The sequence below is a fragment of the Argiope bruennichi genome, chromosome X2 (genome assembly GCF_947563725.1).
Source record: "Argiope bruennichi chromosome X2, qqArgBrue1.1, whole genome shotgun sequence".
In the NCBI taxonomy this organism is placed as follows: Eukaryota; Metazoa; Arthropoda; class Arachnida; order Araneae; family Araneidae; genus Argiope; species Argiope bruennichi.
Window position 1 is genome coordinate 107,711,132 of NC_079163.1, and position 21,766 is coordinate 107,732,897.

General features: G+C 30.6%; 1 protein-coding gene across 1 annotated transcript in view; it reads left to right on the top strand.

The window, feature by feature from the left end:
• Window positions 1-17,262: 17,262 nt before the first annotated feature.
• The window catches only part of LOC129960265 (uncharacterized), a 60,511-nt gene continuing 56,007 nt past the window's right edge, over window positions 17,263-21,766 (top strand). The window contains exon 1 of the mRNA XM_056073553.1: window positions 17,263-17,464. Coding sequence (XP_055929528.1) covers window positions 17,341-17,464 — 124 coding nt within the window. The 5' untranslated portion in view covers window positions 17,263-17,340. The remainder of the gene's footprint in view (window positions 17,465-21,766) is intronic.

The window sequence follows — 21,766 nt, forward strand, 5'->3', positions numbered from 1 at the left end:
TACAGGTCCGATCACTCCTGCTGGACTTGTCTCCCTAGTACGCCGTTTCGAAGAAACTGGAAGTTTGTGTCATCGGCCACGCAGTGGTGCACCTCGTTTCACAACAGTCCGTACCCCCGATGTCTCTTCGCAAATGGACACGCTAAGGGAACAGTCTACAAGTGCAGTCAGTAGCGCACGAGAAGTGGCACGAATAACTGGTATATCAAAGAATTCGGTGTACGGTATCCTTCATGGTGTATTGCAATTGTACCCATACAAATTGCAATCGCTACATCAGCTCTTACCAAATGATACAGCTAAGAGATTGGAATTCTCAAATTGGACTTTGGCGAAAATTGAAGATGATCCGCGATGGCTGCTGAAAATATTCTGGACAGATGAGGCTCATTTTGATTGGCATGGAGCAGTTAATACCCATAACTGTAGAATATGGGCACATGAGAATCCACATGCTTACACTGAGAAGCCCCTGCATTCACCACGGGTTACTGTTTGGTGTGGTTTCACTGCATCCATTATTGTAGGCCCTTTTTTCTTTGAAAAGCCCTGTGAAAAAGCAGGATGGAAGACATGTTCAGTTAATGGAACAAGTTACTTGGAAATGTTACAGAAGGAAGTGATACCGTCCTTATTGGAGCACGATGTCCTTGACACAGTGACATTCATGCAAGACGGGACATCTCCTCACATCGACACCGAAGTGAAGTCATTTTTGAGAAGAACTTTTACTGAAGAACGGATAATCAGCCGTCATTTTACACATGAATGGCCCCCACGCTCAACAGATTTAACACCCCTTGATTTTTGGCTATGGGGTTACCTTAAGTCTCGGGTGTGCAGCCATAGGCCAACTTCATTAGTACAGATAAAGGAAGCCATTCGCTCCGAAATCTCATGCATTCATCCGGATATGCTGTATGATGCAGTGTTGTCTCCCGCTTCCAAACTGTTATTTGTGGTGATGGCGGACACATAGAACAAGTACTGTAGTACTGGTGTGATACGCATGTAAACAATTGCTTGCATGCAAATAAAAGTATTTTTCCCGTAGAATTGTATGTTTTGCTTGTGTTTAGCGCCCTCTATCGACAAATTTTTGAACTATTTTTTTTTGTATGAAAAAAATCCCCTTTTATGAGAATAACAGTTTCGCAAACCGCATTAAAATATACTCATTCCTTCAATTTTTATGAATTTTTAAAGTATTTACAAATTTCTGGGACACCCGGTATTTTCAATTTTAAAAACGAGTAGTCATTAAAATACATTATAAATTATACCGCTTATATTCTTTTTTTTTATGTTTATATCAATATATTGACAAAGTTACCTGCTTATGACTACTTTTACTATAATGTTTCTCACTGAGCAACTATAGCCGTGCATTTTGCACATACTTGATTAAAATGTGACTTGTATATGCATTTACCACACTTCAAACATACATTTTCAAATTTGTTGTCTGACATAAAAGATAGCAGCGACACCCTTTACTGCTTGTGCCAGTCGAGCTATGCGTTTCGGTAATGAAATTTCCAAAATCGTTCAGCTGTCCTGGCTCACTTTCACTAATTTAGTGACATCTTCTTCTCTTCTACAAATATGTTTTTATATTAATGGCATAAGTAGAACTTCAATAAAAAACTCATCGCTTTCTCTGTGATTTTACTTTTTGGTTAGGATTTGCTGCCAGCAATAGTATGTACGTATTCACCTCTGAAATATCAAGAATATTTGAAAATACAACAACAAGCCATTTATTAATCATTTTTTTTTTAGAAATACAGCATAAATCGTTTTATTTAGAGTCTGTACAGTACCTTTTGTAGAATTATAATAATCAAAAGTACTTAAGATTTTTAGATTCTGAAGTTTCAATTTTATTTCAAAGTGTAGTGTACTTTAAATAATGACGCCTTTCTTTTGGAATGTGTGATACCAGCATAGTACCATTGTGATCACAAATGTTAAATCAACTTCATTGTTTTTAGTTTAGAGCAATTCAGGGGGAATGGAATCTTTCTTTCTTCTCATTGTTCCAATCATGGTTATATTCCTTTTCAGTAACATCTGTCCAAATGTACATGAGGAAAAGAAATTGTCACATATTATATCATGTCCCTTGAGACCATAAGATAACCAAGAAGGACCCAAAGAATCTGATTCCTTATCACGTGGCTTGATTCTTGGCCTTCCAATGCATAGTTGAATATTCCATAACACAACTTGTATCATTGCTGGAAAAAAAATTAAACCAGATTTTGTTGGTCTTTTAAAGTATGTACTGTTGGAAAGGACAGTTTTTTCTAAACGAAACTAACTGTTCATCAACAGTTGCATAGACACAGGAATTAAAAAAAAATTGGCATTATATCCATACATCCTATAAGGTGGAAATGGTCGCAAATTCATCCTTTTCTCTCCTACAGGTTAGTGTTTCACGATCATCAAACCTCCAAACTCATGAAAGAATAACTCATGAAACTCAGAAAGAACAAGGAAGGAAAGAATCCTTGTTCATCTTGTCTTTTCTGTGAGCCCCACAAAGCTTCTGTGCATTCATTCAGGAATTTTAATACGCCGGCAAGCAAAAGTAAACCTATAAAGGCACTGAATTCAGTACTACCAATTTCTTTTTGATTATTCCTAAACGCACATTTTCCTTCTATATTTGAGTTCACGGTGTCTTTTGTGATAAACAAATTAAAAGCAGGAAGTTCATCGTGAATTCTTGAAGCAACACAGTTAATACGGCCGGGCACAATTTTCTCTCATTCTAAATATTTATGTCTAGACTAGAAAAAAATTTCGATTTCTAAATATATGTATTCTTCATATTGTAAAACAGAAAATTGAACTTTTTTTTAAGTCCATGCATTTTAGCATAAGGGTTTAAAAGAACCTGAAAACAGCACATATAAACTTTTTTTGACAAATAGGCTTATACTGCAGTCACAACAAAACAAAAAAAGAATATTTTTCACTGAATAGCAAATTGAGCACATTCGTGAAGCCACAACTTAATAGGCATATTATTTTTAATTTTACAACAAAATTAAATAACTTTTGAGTCCAAATGGACCCTAAAACAGCATCAGGATAATTTTTCATCGTTTTGATAGGATGTTATTGTAGAAAATTATTCATCTGAAAATGGCATTTTAAGATTTGATTTCTAAGAATCGCTTGGAGCTCTTTGAAATTTCAATGTGAAGGAAAACAAAAAATAAATAGCACTTATACTGCATTAGTTACAAATCCAAAGAATCCCAAAATGAATTCAGAATTGCATTTTTCTCTTTATAAAATACCGTATAAGGGGGATGTTTAACAAAAGAACGTAACGTTTCTGTTTTTCAATGACGGTTATAAATAGCAAATCATTAAAAGAATAATCACAAGTTACCATTCAGATAATATGTTTTCTTTTTCAGCGTATTCACATCGCAATTACTTTCATTATTCTTTATCTCTATTTCTTACATATTCATGTTAAAGAAATATTTTCGGCTTCTTGCATTATTTGGTTCTGGTATCATTTCTTACATAAATAATAACTCATTCAGATAAAAAAAATTATCATTTAAAAATTTGGACTTATGAAAACCAAGAAATTATTATGAGTGTTGTGCTTATTTTAATTCTTATAGTGTTGTTGTTGCTGAACTGCTGACACAAGTTCTGATAAGCTAAAACAGTGATTACAGGACATGCCGGAGAAAGGTGCTTACTAAAACCCGTGCCAGTTTACAAAATATACATATGTGGTGAATGTATTAGCCATTCAATTTAAGAGAAAATACCACTAGCTGATCCAATCTCCTCTGGATCTGTATAAAAAAGCATTTGGTTTCGTAGTCAATTTTGTTTAAAAACCTGAAGAATTAAAGGAAAAAAAAAATGTTTTGTGATTTCATTCATTCTTTTTTTTGCTTATGTGTTTTCAGCTCGAATGTCGCTAATTTGCATTAACTATCTGCTTTTATTTCCGAATTTATAGTCTAGTAAAAGTTTAAATAATATTGAATATATATATATTCATAATATAATATATACCAATATATAAATAATATTGATTATAACACACACACACACACATACATACATACATACATACATACACATATATATATATATATATACTCATGTCCAAAATTAAAGTCACAAACATAAAATTTGAGAAAAATTAAAAACTATTCACTGTGTTGCCACGAAATTTGGCAGAGAGGTACACTACAATAGAAAAAAGAACACAGACACATAACAACATGGAAAAGATTTTAATTGGGAATTAAGAAACAGGGTATATCAAAAAGTGTTACATTATGAATCAGAGATAAAGCCTTTTTCTCGGGAAAAGCCTGTCTAATATGGAGTGTGACCACCGTGCACTGCTATACAGGCTTCACACCGAGCTTTCATACTGTTTATGAGGGTGTATATAAATGCTTGGGGCAACAAAGCCCATTCTTCCAAAAGCGCGGCTTTTAACTCTTGGAGGGTATTAGGAGGGGGATTACGCTGTGCAATGGCTCTTCCGAGACCATCCCAAACATGTTCAATAGGATTGTGATCCGGAGACATCGAGGGCCAGTCCATACGTCGAATATCCTCTTCCTCAGGAAAATTCTCAACGATCTGGGCTCTGTGTGGACGCGCGTTATCATCCATAAATATGAAGTCCCGGCCAAAAGCACAACCCGGAAGCCCGGAACAACCTCACACAGGCTTCAAGGATCTCATCTCTATAGAGATGTGCATTGACAGTATCCGCATCGAAGACATGCAGTGGTGTAAGTCTATCCAACATTATGTCACCCCAGACAAGGATTCCTCTGCCATCAAATCTGTCGATTTCTTTTACGTAGGAGGGATGATAGCGAGCTCCTCGCTCTCTCCAGATAAGATTCGACGAGTGTCACTCTGTGTGGCAAAATCTCGACTCATCACTGAAAAGCACACGCCCTCATTCTTGCTGTGGCCAAGACTGCTGTGTTTAGCATCAGAAGAACCGGGCTTTTCTGTTAGATGCAATCAAAGGGACACACTTAACTGTTCGCCGGGCATAAAGGGCCCTCTCTTCTAGACGTCTGTATACTATTTGTCTGGAAATTCTTATTCCAGACGCAGCAGCAAGGTCAAGAGCAAGTTGAGGAGCCGTTATCAGCTTATGCCGTCGTGCGCTTAATGCCAAATAGCGATCCTGTGCAGGCGTCTTTGTTCTGTGACGGACTTGGCCGGCCTTCCTGGTTACAGTATCACTTGCTTCGAATTGATTCTACAACCTGGATACCACTTTCGGCGACACTTGTAATCATCTAGCCACCTCCGCTTGAGACTACCCAGCTTCAAACCTGCCAACGGCTCTCCACCTCAATGAATCGTCGAAACGATTATGAGAACTCATTCTCACTGGAAACATGTTAAATTTTTTGTTTTAATTCAATATTCACAAAATTGCAGACAAAAATCCCAGATGCCTAAATGGTCTAATTTCAGTAGTTCCTTGAAAACTAATGCTAAACAACATTTTTCCCACAACAAAGGTTAATATCGTGTTGCCGGTCCTTCACAATATATAAAATATAATTTGTTTAAATTTTACTGGTAGCCATTTAGAATAACTTTGAAAAACATTTTTGTGACCTTAATTTTGGACATGAGTTTATATATAACTTGGATTATGTCAATAGTGTTCAAACTTCAAAGTGTCCGTTCTTCTTTTGGCCTAGCAGCTAATTCCTAAACCATCAGAGATAGGGTTATATTTCCAATTAGAAAAATGCTTTATGTGACGTAAGAAACTTTATTTGTTGCTGTTTGTCAATAAAAAGCTAAAAAGTTTAAATTTTAAGATTATTTATCACAATTAATTAATGCTTTATTAAGTGAATTAAATCTAAAAATTTAGAATCCCAAAATTTTATATTGTTACTTGTTCGTATCGTTCTTATTTAGAGAAGTACTCATGGCATACTAACATTATAAACGAAAAAGTTCTTTCTAAATATATTCTAAATATTATAAAGCTTATCTTTCTAAATATTTAAACTTTAAGAAAAATAAAAGCTTGAAAATATGAAGAATTTTATTCTCTTTAATTTGATACAAGTCCGTAGTGTGAAAACTGAGGAAGTTTTAAAAGATTCAAGAAAAACTAAAATGTTTGCCGGTAAACATCGATGTTTACAGAAGGTATTGGAAAATTCTACCGAAGGAATTCTGAGGAGTGATAATAGGCAAAAAGGCGATAAGAATTTCCAAAGAAATAAATATAAAGTCGCAAACGATGGGGAAAATTTATTTGGTGGAATACAGATACATCATGCATTTACAGCACAGACATTTTAATATAAGAAAGACTGTAGTGTGAGAGGACACGATGGAAAACTTTTATAAAAATTACTCAATGTTTCGGCCGCGAAAGTGATTACACAACCGACACCGACGTTTAAAGGACCGCCGGACGCGCTCAAACATGTGCGGTGTGTTCTTGCAACAGCGACTATGATGCGTGCTACGAGATCTTCCACTGTATCCAAAGGTGTCTGATAAACAAGAGATTTCATGTGGCCCAGAAGAAGAAATCCAAGGGACTGAGGTCCGGAGAAAGTGGTGGCCAATCAAAAGGTCTGATAAAAAATCTGAGAATAAAATTCTTGCAGGAAAGAGTGCATCTTTCTGTGTGGCACCAAGCATCCAGCGTGCCGAATACCCAATTCAACAGCAATTGATCGCGTGCTTGTCGATGAGGTATCGGCAAAATGCTGCAAAACTCGGTTTTCTGTTTCAGGTGTGCGCACACTGCGTTCTTACCCGGCATTTGGCCTCGTTATTTTGAAGAATCCTGTCTCCAGCAACCGTCGATCAATATTTGCAAAGGTGCTGTGATGTGGACAACGCCTACTTGCATATTGCTCTTGGTATATTCTTTGTGCTAAGCGTCCATCATCATCCACTCGGCCATAAATTAAATGCATATCCGCATATTCGTCATTCGTGAAATCTGACATGTTGTTTGCAAATGAAACTTATCGACAATCAATTCTGCACTGCTCATTAATGAATACAAGCTGTTTTTATATTCCTCGAACCATAAATTCTGCAATGCTCGCTGCTTTTATATTCCTCGAACGCATGGAAAATTTAGATACGAGAAAGCTTCTTCTTCTCGACTACCTTGTTCCAAATCTTTGAATTCTTAGGGCCATTCTCTTCGCCAGGCTAATTGCTTCTTCGATGTCTGTTTTTGCGATTTTCACAGAATAAACGTCTCCTGCGACCTTATATCTTATCAAAATTTTTCATCTCCCTAATGCCTATCACTTCACTAAATTTACCTTTCGAATTTGGCAACACCCTCTGTAAACAACGGTGCCGATGTTGCAGCGATGTTTTCCGGCAAACATTTTAGTTTTTCTTGAATATCTTAAAACCTCCTCAGTTTTCACTCTACAGACTTATATCAAATTAAAGAGTATAAAATACTTCATATTTTCAAACTTTTATTTTTCTTAAAGTTTAAATATTTTTGAAGATAAAGGTTCTAAACAGTTCTCCGACTCCCCATATTTTTGCGATTTTTACCCCCTAAACGTCGTTTGGGACCCCATGTTGTATGGTGATTCTTTATCCTCTTGATGCCTACTATCACCCCACTGAGTTTGTCGGTCAAATTCGGCAACACCCTGTATAAGATGAGTAACTGAAAATTTCTTAAAATGCTTTTTAGAAATTATTTTATTTAAGGGTTAATTTTCCTTTTATGTATTAGTTTTCTATCTATGCCTTACTTGTTATGTAATTTTAATTAAACTACCATATATTTTCACTTGACATACATTAATGTACAAAGTCATTATAAAAGATGTTTTTTACAATGGTATAAGAAAATGCATATTTTTCGAAACTCAGTGGAATCATGAATACAGATAGCAAAATCGGAACATTATAAAAGGGTATTTTTAAGTAAAATTAAGTAGTTTAAAGTCAAATATTAAAAAAATCACGACTAGTAACATTAGATATTACACTTAAAAAATTGCATAGAATATATGATTTGAACTTTTCCTTTGCGTCTTTTATTCTACTTTCTTTTTAGTATTGTAATCATCATTAAAATATTCGAAATCGAGATTTTGACGAATTTTTACGTTTCAGACCTCCCTGAGTTCCAAAAATACATTTTTGCGTTATATTTGTCTGACTGTGAACATGATAACACAAAAACGCTTTGAGCTAAACAGATGAAATGTGGTAAATGACTTAAGCACAAATTTGCAAATTTCTATTAAATTTCGCACGAAATTCATTTAATTGAAGCATGTCTGTCTGGCTGTTCAAGTATATGTGAACTTGATAATTCCAAAACGCAAAGAATTAGACCGAAAATAATTTGGTATTTATTTAGCATCTAAAATGTAGAATATTATCAAATTTTGAACCACACCTGTGGACGAGTCAATTATCTGTCGATCAATAATTTCAAATGAATGTAAACACCATAATTCAAACCGAAGTGACTTAAATCAATGAAATCTAGTATGTTATAGTGTGACTGAAACTGCAGTTCAGTGCCAAATTTTGGTTACAATAGGTCGAGAGAAAAGCGTCCAAAATATGTATTCGTAAGATAGATTCCATAAAATTCTAGACTCACACCAATGATCTATATTTCATAACTATTTTCCACGCAGGGCAATAGCGGCTTTACCGGAGTTTCACAGTTTTATATAGAGGTAGAACGTTAACGCTTTTATTGGAGAGTACGCGAGAAAGTTTCAGGGAAATCACTCTCAATCCACTCCAGTTTAATTTAGTACGTAAAATTACATTTTCAGCAATTCAAATATATAAAGTATATAAGAATTTAAAGCCATTAAAATCATTCTTTAACTAATCAATAATTTGTTGGTTAAAATAAGGTTCAGCATTAATTTCCCTAATCACTCAAAATATCTTATTTTATTTTTTTACTAAATAGTGGATATTAATTCACTGGATGTAAAGCATAAGATTTTAAAAGCACAGATATTCTTATATATTGTAAAATGAGAAGATATAAGATATTTTATATGCAAAAAAAATATTAAAATGTTTTGTAGGCTCCTAGATGTTGCATGTTAGTAACAGAAGGTAATCCACTTCTATACATAAACAATTACATGTTTTGATAAGCCTTCAGATCTACTAAAACGGTTGATAAATTAGAAATAGGAAATACAGGAGTGATTTAGACAATTTTATAAAGACTTCGATGAAGAATTTCAAAAATAAATTGTTTTGAAATTAAAACTTCAGTAAAAGCTTTTTATTTGAAATGAGAAATATCGTCTGCTACTTTCAACTTTATTCTTTTTTCAAAATGTCGTACATAAACAAGCTATTAATTGAAAGATTTGCTTTCGAAGATAAATATTGCTATTTCGGGATTAAAAAAGACTGATAACTATAGAAATCAGTCGATGTAGAAATAATTTGCAAAGTCTTTAAATGCAACTGTAGCAACAATAAATAAAATGATAAATCAAGATTTACAACTTAAAAGAGATAAAAAATATATATATAATGTTCATCAGCTTTCGCCGAGGCATATGGCTAAACACAAAACAGTTTATAGAACCTTGCATGAAAACAACTTAACAGGAAATAAATGGAAATACATTGTGACCCTTGATGAAGCATTGGTTTTCCAAAATGACTGCAATATAAGGTCTATTTACTATCTAAAACAAAGAGATATAAAAGTAAAAATCGTTCCGTCAGTAAAAAGACAATTTCATTAAGAGGTTTGTGATTGATGCAGGATGCTCTTTTTTACAGGAAATTAAAAAGATTTAGAAAAAATGTCATAACTAACTCAAAATGCTACCAGGGAATTATTATTTACAAATGAATTTATTATTTACAAATGAAAGTCGATTCCTTTATCTCAATGACTTTCAAAAAGTGAAGTTTCAACAAGATAAAGCTAGAAGTATTAATATGTTCCTTGAACAAATAAAGACTGTACTGGTATTGCATATACGTCTTTTCAACTTATTCCAGCGAAGTCCCCTAATGTTTCACCTATGCATTGTTGTACCTGTGATCTATCGAAAAGAGTTCTCTCTAAGCACAAACCAAACAGAATTGATGGACTCTGGAAAATAGTGGATGAGGAATGGAAATATCAATACCCTTGGAAATTTTCCGAAAATCTCTTCTATCTTGGAAATTACGATGCAGACTTAAACAGAATTAATCAGCTTTGAAATAGTTTTAAAAATTTGTAAACAGCCTTTGTATCGCTTGCATATTCCAATGGGGAGAATGATTTAATTTTTAAGGGGATTTGTGAACACTCAATTTGTTTAAAGTACTTTAAATTGCATTATACGTTATTTTTTTCAGTATCAAGTTTAGACTCTTTAAGTGTTTAGTCGTTTAACATTATTTAAATTGGTAATTTCAGTACTGTTTGCACATCATATTTTGATTCGACATTAAAAATCTACAACATATTCAAAATTAATTATGCTTACCTAATATTCTAATTGTAATGAATAAAAAAATTAATGATTTTTGCTATATTTGTGTTAGAATTATAACTGTTATAGTTAGTAAGTTTTAAAAAATAAATCAAAAGTGAAATAGAATGAAGAACGAACAATCTATAGGTTATTTAGATATTTTTGTTGGGAATAAAAATTTGTCCCTTCATTTGTTCTTCATTATGAGATCATATTACAGTGTTAAAGCAAAGAACTTATTAAAATTATATAACGAAATTTTTAAAATAAATGTAAGCTTGTAGACCGTACATTAAATTGCATGAATATTTAATGGCAAAACCACGAAAAGCTGTAGAGTAATTAAGTTGTGAAACAAAAGTTGTTAAAACCAGTATCAATCAGGAACATAATTGGGGTTAAACATATTAACAGAAGAATGTACATATTAGATTCTGTAACACGAAAAGAGACAAAAGAAATAAAGTTATATGAAGGAAATCTTCATTCGATATCATTTGTCATTGCTTAATCAGGACAAAAATCCTTTCGAGTGAAGTGATAATTTGCATAAAAGAATTCTTGTTAAATTGATAGATATCGCGTTTTCCCAACTGTCTTTGGTGATACAGACGATAAATTTCCTGAAATTGATTTGTGTGAAATGTATTGAGGTTAGAATGTATGTATGTTCTTTTTTTAAAAGAAAAACGCCAAAAGATAGTTATAGAGTTGTAGTTAGCACAAGAGCTTTTATGAAATACATTATTGAGGTTAAAAAAGTGTTTTCAGTCTTGTACGGAAGAAAAATGAAATCATTAATATTCCATTCGGTATAGTGGATATCCCACTAACCATTCGGTATAGTGGGGTTTTTAGAAATATTTTAATGAGTTTTTTTTTACTTCCACAAGGAAAAAATCTAAAGAGAAGTTAACACTTTTTCAAATAAGCATTTTGAGTTAAATAAATATTTTACCAAAAAAGCAGGCATAAAGAAAAAAAATGAAACTAGCAATTTAATAAGTTTAATAATTATTTCTAGATATTTTCTAACTTTTTTAAATGAGCGTTTTTATTTCAACACTTTCCAAATCTAAGGCGGAGGTGGCTAGTGGTAAGGTCTCGGTTTCGGAACCGGAGGGTTTCAGGTTCGAGACCCGATTCCACCGAAGAATCGTACTGTAGGCGGGTCTAGTGCACGTTGAATCCGCCGGGGCCAAACGTCCAAAGTTATGGTGTGGAAGTTTGGAGAGGGACTGCTAACTCAGGTGTAGTTCTACTCATCTGACTGTGATTCAAAATTAAGAAGTCCATTTCAAAATAGACATAGTGTTGCCTTAAAACGGGACGTTGATATAACTAAATAAACTTTCCAAATCTATAGCCTATGTTTAAAGATGTAATACTTTTGAAACATCCTGTTAGTCTTCTACTTTTTATCGAATATGAAGGTATCAATGGAGTCATAGATGCTAATGGATCTATTTTTGGTAAGCTCAGCGAGAAAAAAAATGTTTTCGCTTTCATTTCGTTTTTTTTAATCCAAAGATTTGAACTGAGCGAAAAAGTAATGCTTTGCATTAAATATTATTTGTGTCATGTTATAACACAACTAACTTCATGAAATCTGAAAATATAATGAACAGTTCTTATGATTCCAAATGAACTCCTTTTCACTTAAAAGTAAATTATTGGCTTTAATATAGAAAAATCCAATTTTCTATTTCGTATTAATTTGAGTTTCTGTTTTCCCGAGGATAGAATCCTTGACAACAAATAACCCACTCACTGAATTTTTTTTAATGTTTTCTTCAAAATAACACAAAAATAGCCGCAAATACTATTTTAATTTAAGATTTATTATCTCAAATAGATGTCATCATACGCTTTTCCTTGTGTTTTCGTTTGATCATTTCGTCGGAAGATTTCGAAATCATCAACGTCATTGTCTCTGCAATATATACTAAAGGCTTTTTTCTCATAGTTATTTCTAGAAAGTAATTATATATATATATATATATATATATATATATATATATATATATATATATATATATATATATATATATATATATATATATATATATATATATATATATATCCTTTTATTTTTGACAGAAAAAGTGATGAATTTTTCTTGTTAACTTATATACCTTTCGTTCCTTGGGTTGAAAATATATTTTCATACCTTTGATTAATAACTTTAATTAACAGAACTTTCACTAACAATTTCCTTATAAAGTAAGATTTTTAAGCAAATTTTGATGTAATTATAGCATAATTAATGCTATAATCGTTACTAATCAAATCAACTCTTTAGGGCTGCATCTGGCGTTAAGAGTAAACGTCATATGCAGATAGGTAAAAATATGCCCACTGTCAGAATTCTACATAATGTCAAATCGTAGATAAACATATTTCTTTTTTCTAAATGTATATATATGTAACTTTAAAAATACTTGTATATAAAATACTAAAATTCACAACATCTTCTTAGCGTTCGAAATTTTTATTTTAATGAGAATATCATTCATGCCAATAATTTTTAGGTGTAGTAGCTTATAATAGATAGTTAAGTATGAAAATAAAGCATACAATTTTTTAAAAAATCTACAAAAGGCTAATTTTTTCATATATTATTAATAATTTTTATAGAAAGTTACAAAATTTGGTTAAACATTGAGATTGCAACTGGGCAAAGGTCGCTTCGAAGCGACAGGTTTTCAGTTTTGAAACTCAATTCTACTAAAAAACAAATGTGTGAACTGGCCTGTTTCACTCCAGTTCAGTCAGGGTCAAATACCTCCCTCCCCCGATGATACAGTATGGAACTTTGGAGAGGGGAGAATTGGTTCACCTCCCTGGCCACAATTCAAAGTTACGAGGCCCCTAAAAATAACCCTAATATTGCATTAAAGAGTGAGTAAAGGCAGTTAAACTAAATGATAGGCAACTCGTAATCAAGCAAATAAAATTATTTATCTATATTTCATTTATTAGTATTATTTTCATTTATTAGTAAAGAAACACTAATGGTAAAATAATCATTTCTAGGGATGGGAAACACAGTTTTTAATTAATAAAGCATTATTTATTTTATTAATTATCACAAAATCTTCGAACACACTTTTTTTTATGTTTCTTAGTATTTTTGAATGAAATTTGAAACAAATTTGTTTAGTACTTTGGATTTATGCAATGCTCAAACTATTTATGTGTAGATTTTGCAACAATGAAAAACGCAGCAAATCAGTTAATTATTTTGAGCAGGGGGGGGATAATATTTAATCCATCAAAAAACGCAAAAAGTCTTTTTTTTTTTTTTTACTACGATAAATTTTCCTAATTCTAATCCTCATTTCGTCAATGATATAAATAATAAAAGGTTTAAAAGTTTCACCACAATTTGCTCTGGGACGTTCGAGTGTGTAATAAACTTTGCTACTTGAAGATAATGGAACAGATTTCGATATTAGTTTGATTCCGTGCACATCTTTTAGAGTATTATTTCAGCTCACAAGATTCATATTCCAAATTTGTAGATACTCTGATTTTTATGTGTGAAAATTATCCCACATTAATTGCAATCAAACATTGTTCACTTTAGAAGCGGTTATATTTCTCTTACCAATTGATAACCATAAACAGTTCTTTCGACCCACCTCGAAGGCACACAGAGAAAATTGAATAACCAGACCGCCGCGATAGCATTGGCGGAAAGAATTAAGTTACCTATTGATAAAATTATGTTAACCCTAAATTGACGAAAATAGAATAAGGCATACGGACACGCGAGTGTAATTACAATTCTACGTTTCGCAATCGGATGGATCAATAGAAATTTAAAAATAACTTTATTCACATAGTATTTTAAAAAGTCCCGCAATCAAGCCATTATACATATTTTTAGTGCTGTTGTAATCTATTTTTGAATGTCTTTTCAATGACCTAGCATTTATTCCTTCATTTGACGCAGATTATTTATTTCCAAACACCCTCATGAATTTACCAACATTAAGAGAAATAGATCTGTCCTTCTCCATGACATCATTTCATACCATTCATCTCAATAACTAACAGGGCAAACTGGTTTCATAAACATCTATTTTTAAAGCATATCACAAGATTATGCAATAGTTACTTGAAGTCTTTATCTGGATATAAGCAACCATCTAATGATTGGAGATTTAATAGTTCAAAAATTTGTATTTACATTAGAATTGCATAAATGATTACAGTTGTTATGGTTTAAGAGTAAAACAAAGTGTTTTTTTAGGAAAACGACGTATCGAAAATTGCCGTCTTTCTGATTACAGGGTTCAACACATCAAATTTTCGATTTGAACCTAAATCAATTTTATCAAATGAACTCAATAAGTAAGAAAAGTCGATAGTCAATAGAATCAATTCAATAATTATTTCTCAAATAATGTTAAGCACATAAATGCATTTAAATTATTAATTAATTGAATCGTGAGCAATCTTATACTTAACAATTATTGCAATTAATTTTTTAGTATTCTCAGTCTATGATGGGAGCTCTATGTGGAATTAATATCATTAGAGATGTTTTTCTCTTTAAAAAAATAACATAAAATATTCTTTCGCAATTATCAGTAAGAAATTATAAAAGGACAAGACTAATATTAAAAAATCCATGAAAATTTATTGAATAGACACGCCATACTAAATCATACATATTGAAGAAATCTGAAAATTTTATCGAAATGATGTGCAACTTATTTTTATTCTTCAGAATTCCAGGGCAGAAAGGGAGTACAATCTCAGCTTCGGAATTGGAGGAATTTCATCTTAAGTTCATCCTTTGCGCGGGTCTCGTGCAAGTTAAATCCGTCAAAGGGAAAAGTCTTCTTGTCAATGGAACGTGGAAGTTTGGAGAGAGGTTGTCTTTTCCGATGCCATTGCTATTATCTGATAACGGTTAGAAATAATGAGGTCTGCTCAAATTTATCCCATGTAGCTTAAAATTGGAACATTTATCTAAATAACTTACAAACGCAAAACTTGTCCGCATGTTGATGAAATTTAACAACTCTCTAAAATTAAATTATTAATTGAATAAACATTATTTTTGTCTTCTATAGTAGGCTTGTTATATAATTAAGTATCCAATTTTTTTTATTTGACACCTCTCTGTTTCCTTTATCAATGACACAAAATTATTGCCTATATGAATCATCGGAGATACAGAAATAGATAAAAGATATCATAATCCTAAATTCCTTAATTTTAATTGATTCAGCTCATTAGTAGATTCTTCAAGTATATCTTGGTTATTTAGACAGATGCAGAGATAATGACCATTGTTATGATATGCAAAAGAATAAAGAATCTGCTAAAATGTAAAATTTAGCAGATCTTGCAGAAAATATATCTTGCATAAAATATATTCGCTGTACTTTAAGCTGTACTTCGCATAATTTTCTGAATTATAGGAGGAAGAGTTTTTTTAATGAATTTTTTTGGTTTTCATAATTAAATTAAATAATTCAATAATTTTTATTAAATGTGTTTTGGAAATAATACTTTGCAACCGATATTTTTCGCTTAATTGAGCAACTTTTGTTTTCTGCTTGATGAGAATTTAATCAACCGAGCGAAATATTTTTATAATTAATTATTATTTTGATTAAGATAAAATTTATGCTAATCATTAACTCTTTTATACATGTTTTCTAGGGGGGAAAACAGAGTATCAATACCTTCCTTTAAGAAATTATCTTCATACGTTTGCAGTTTAAGTGAAACTAATTTTATTCCTAAAGGAATGGTTTTAAACTTATGCTGTTAATTTTCTAACTGTAAAAACTTATATCGATTCCATCGGCTCTAAATCATACGACGAGAGCTAAAATTTTTTTTAAAAATAAAAACAGAATATCAATCTTTTTGAAGAAATATAAACACTTAGATTAACATACTTATAGTCTTGTTAATCAATTTCTTAAATCTCAAAAAATTGCGTTTTTTCCCCTCTATTTACGAATTGCTCTGAAGTCTTTTAGTAATTGCAAGCAATTTTTTGCTATAAGAAAAACTAAATATTTAAAATTTAGAAACAGTTAGAAGCAGAATAAAAAATTATTTCACAGGATTTTAAGAACTGATAGCTTAGATATCTGCATTTCTACCAAGAATTGTATAAACTTTTTTAACACAGCACTGAAATTTTGAGAATCCTTCAAAATAATTTTTTGCTCCAAAAATGTTTTTTTTTATTTAGATAAATAATTTTCGAATAACAAACTTTATTTTTCTCTGCTCTCGCTTTTATGCGACGAGATTCCTAGAAAATGTAAATAACAGGCTATCAATTCCTTTGAAAAAGTTCTTTAAAAACTTTTTTTTTAATTCTCAAAAAGAGGGTGTTTTTATTTTTACATTTTTGTTTGATCTTTTTTCTAATTGCCTAAATGTATTTCCTTTGCTACCACTTCTAAATGAAGTTTTCTGGAAAAGACAAATAGCATGCAATACCATGCTTAAAATCCTGTAAAACAATTTGATTTCCCCGAAGAGTATTTTTTTTAATTTATAGCATTAATTCTTTTCGTCGCAAAAATTTTATTTCAACTGCTACCACTTTTACATGATGGGTTTTCCGGAAAAGACAAATAACAGGGTATCAATCCCTACGGAGAAGGGGGGTGATATTCTTTGTTTGCGGAAAAACTGGCAAGCGATTTCGGGGGAAGAGAGATTGATTATAAATTCCGCGGAGTTCTCTGACGTCATCCAAGAATGATGTCACCCAATGCGGTTCGACGTGACCCCTAGCGAGCGAATCCCTCTTCATTGATTGAGCAGATTAGCTTGTGTCAACATGGCAGCTGAGTTCGCAGCTACCTACAAGATTTTGGTCCTAGGTGATAGCAATGTGGGGAAAACCTGCATTGTTCACCGCTTTTGCGACGAAAGATACTACGACACTTATATTTCCACAATAGGTAAGCGCTGCAGTATTTTATAATTTTTTTATTTTGCTTTTGCGCTAGAGATGCGTGCATTTTTCGAAGCAGAAAAAGAAAAACGTATTTTTTTTCCTAAGTCTCTTAAGAGTCTTATAGTTTTGTATATTTATCATATATTTTATATAATGTGCTGTGAACCAAATAAATATAAATGTAAACTTTCCTGAAATTTATAAATTTATTTCTGGCAAAGTTTTTTAGGTACCGAAATTTACATCTTGTGGAAAGTCCTTGATTTCGTGATACAAATTTAAAAATAATCTAAAATTTGCTTTAAATTTAAAAAAAAAAGTTTTTGAAAGTTGGATTTAAAAAGTGAAATTTTTAAGATAAGGATGCAATTAATGATTTTTGTAAATGCAAAATTTCTCCATACGCATAGCCATCATAGTTCATTGCTTGTTATGTCACTAATGAGGAAAATTTTCAAACTTATCATTTAACTAAAAACTGAAATTTTCAGTTAATTACACGTCATAAATATTAGACATGTATTGAAAACATTACTGAAAATCAAATTAAATTATTTTTTTTGTTTTAAGCAAGTTAAATGAGGGACACATCATCTACTCATACTTTGAGGAGACATGAGTCAGAATTAATAGCTCAGATGACTTATTACATGATAAACTAATTCTTAAAATATTAGTTATTTTCTAAGTTGAAAAAAGTTTTAATTTTTCTATTAATTTTTTTTACAAAATAATGAAATGATTGTATTTAAAGTCACGTGGTTCACTTCTTGATATTCGGTTCATTTTCCAAAAATCGAAACTTCTCACGATGCTAAATGTTTTATAAAGATTATATAAATTTTTACAAAAAAAATGAATCTTACTATATGAAGCATCCACTGCTCAGAACAATATTTATTTTGTCTCAATATTTACATTTTAATCTTTTATTATTAATTTATTAACGATATTTTTGTTTGTTTAATTCTTTTTTTGCAGTATATTTTCCTTCTAACAAACTCCTCTAAAATAATTTCACTAAAGGCGGTTTTCCTTTACTTCATTGACGTTATTTTTATTCTTATTCTCTTATTTTACAGCCTACTACCATTCAAGTCAAAGTCATTCTTGACACTTTAACGACGTAAACAAATAACAATAAATAATACCCTATTGTTTGAGCTAAAGTTGAAACAACTATTCTTTGTTTCTACTCAAATTTTGGATACAAGTTCGTATAAAAATAACTTTTTATAGGTTTATGATTTTTTAGTTATATGTTGTTACGTGAAATTATGTGCATCTTTTAACTTCTCTTGATATAAAATTAAAATCTGTATTAGCTTCAATCAAAAACGGAAAGCGAAAAATTACCGATCATATATTTTTAAGCTGAATTAAAGAAACTGCATCGAAGCAATTTTTTAAATGAAAAATAATTATAAAAGAAAGAAAGTCTTGAAAGTTTAATGGAATTCTGTTAATAATTAAAAGAAAATAGAGCTCATTAACTTTTATATGTACGTGATATATTTTTTGTAAGTAAAATAACAAGTTCCAAAAATGCAGGAAAGCTCCTTCAGATTTAAAATTGAATGATCTTGTAAAATAGGCTTTTTAAAATAAACTTCTTATCATCAGAACTAAACTATATTAATGTTAGAAATTATATATTTAAATAAAGAAAGCCATGGTAAATATGCAGTGTATCACACCAATCATGGGCAAAGAGCTAATATTTTAATCGTTAGAGATAATATTGTTCCAATCAGAAAAATCTTCTAAATGGCATAAAAAAATTTTTCGTGTTGTTTTAGACAAACATTCCCTGCTTAAAAGATACAAAATTTAAATTTTTATACACTTCCCCATTTTACAAGTCATAGATAGTAAAATGTTATCTGCCCTCTAACATTTTAAACAAGGAAAAAGGTTCCACTTTTCTTTAACCAAAACTCTCTGACTTTAAAAGCTTTGAATATCACCATTTAAGTCTATTTTAAAAGCTGCCTCAAGGAATATTGGTCACTTTCGACCCCAGAAGTGTAGAACTTTTTTAGACTTAAACTTTCAGTGAGATAGAAATACAAAAATATTATACTAAATATGACTATTAGGACTGAAGGACTACATGAAAATTTAGATTTCGTAATTTTTTCCGCAGTTCATATATATTTTATCATCATGTTTGATAAAATATATTTATCAAAATACATTTTATACAAAATATATTTATCAAAATATATTTTATACAAAATATATTTATCAAAATATATTTTATCATCATGTAAAGTATTTCTCCAACCTGAGCTTTATATGTACTTCTAATGGTTTAGAATTTATCTATCTGCCCATGATTACAGCGGACACATTTTATAAAACGAAATAATTGAAGTAAAAAAAATAACTTTGAAGTGGAAAATTACATTTCTTATGGTTTTTATAGAAGATAATAATTTATTTATGACATAAATCTCTATTCTGATACACAATTATGTGATAACTCCTCCTCTTATACTTATGCTAAAATGAGTATTTTTGGGTTTTATATGCAAAGTGTTTTAAACCAAAGCGTGTACAAATTTTCATCCCTTAATTGCATTTATAATATGACAAATTTTGTATATTAATTAAAATATAAAATGAACTTTTGAAGTTTTGGAAGAAAGAAACGCAATCATATTTATGGAATCGGACTACGGATAATCAGACGTTTCAAAAGATAAAGATTTTGCACACTGCTCATTACATTCAAACGTTATTACTATTTTTATCTTAACTAGAACATAAAAATGGCTGAAGAATTGACTTGCCTTTTTTGATGATTAAGAATACTTTGAAAAGCAAAACTAAAAATATCTTTTCTCAAAATGTTAATTTGATCTAATTTCAAAGTAATTCTTTTTTTTAAAAAATGTATACATAGTTAGATAGTAATAGAATATAAAAACATATAGTAATAGCAAAACCAACATTCAGAAAGAAAATTGAAGTAGTCCATATTTTTTAATCATCGAGAAACTCTCATCTCTCTTTTTTTTCATTGAAAAGCCTTGAAGGGTATATGATTACCTTTATGGATTTTTGTTTGTGTCTTGATTAGTTTTCAAGATTCCTACTTCTTTTTCATTTCTTTAGTAGTCAGTCTCTTGAATAGCACTAATCTAGACATATATCGAGAGATTTAGTATCCACGACTGTTTTAATCAATCATTAAATTAATTTCTGGCACTTGTACATCTTAATCTATTGCATTGAAACTATATTAAAATCTAAAAGGAAAAACAAGAACACATAATCCTATTTTTATTTATTTATAAATTTCTCTAAAGCTTTATACAATTATATTAACAGAAAGTTCATTGAACAGAACTGCTACTATAAGAATAGATAATTAGAATTATGAAAGATATATGGATTATAGTATTTTTGTTGTAAGAAGATTTCCTGTTAGCTTTCTCTTCACCGTTATATTGTATGGAAAATAATTAATAGAACATCTTAATTTTTATGAAGGAAACACATATAGACGTCATATGATGTTTACGCTATAGAAGTAGTAAACGATACAAATAATACCATTAATAGAAAAAAAAATTAGTTTTCTACCAAGATATCGTATATACAAATCAAAGCGGGCTGTGAGAATGAAGTGTGAATTGTAGGCAGTGTAATTTCATTTTTTTTATGAAAAAATCACTGTACATTGAATTTCCAGCGTAAAGAATAAAAGGTTTCAAGATATATTTTTAAAATAAAAATAATAAATTTTAAGTATTAACAATTTTTTATGCTTTTCCTTGAAAGCAGAACTATATTCTTTAACCGACAACGATTTTGTAAAATAGCAGAAAAAGTAATAAAATCTTCCACAATATTTCTTTGTTAAATATTATACAAATAAAAAAATTCAGGGGATAAAATTGGAGACTTTAAAGCTAACACCGAAAAAATGTATTTTCAAAATACTATTTATGCAATATATATATATATATATATATATATATATATATATATATATATATATATATATATATATATATATATATATATATATATATATATATATATACACACAATTCAGCTAAGTCTTTGTGAATATTCTATAAGCGAAAGAAATCAGAAAAATCTCGCAAATTTTTTCTATCTTTACCGCGTTTAGATTCTGAATTCAATCCGCTTCTACACATATAAAAATTCTAGGCGAAATTATTCTGGCTGTTTAATATTTTTAAAAAAAAAAGATTGAAATAAGGAAGGAAAGAGCTTTTCCTTATAATGGGATTGAGTCAAATGTATCGTTTTGTTAATGTTGACATTTGAA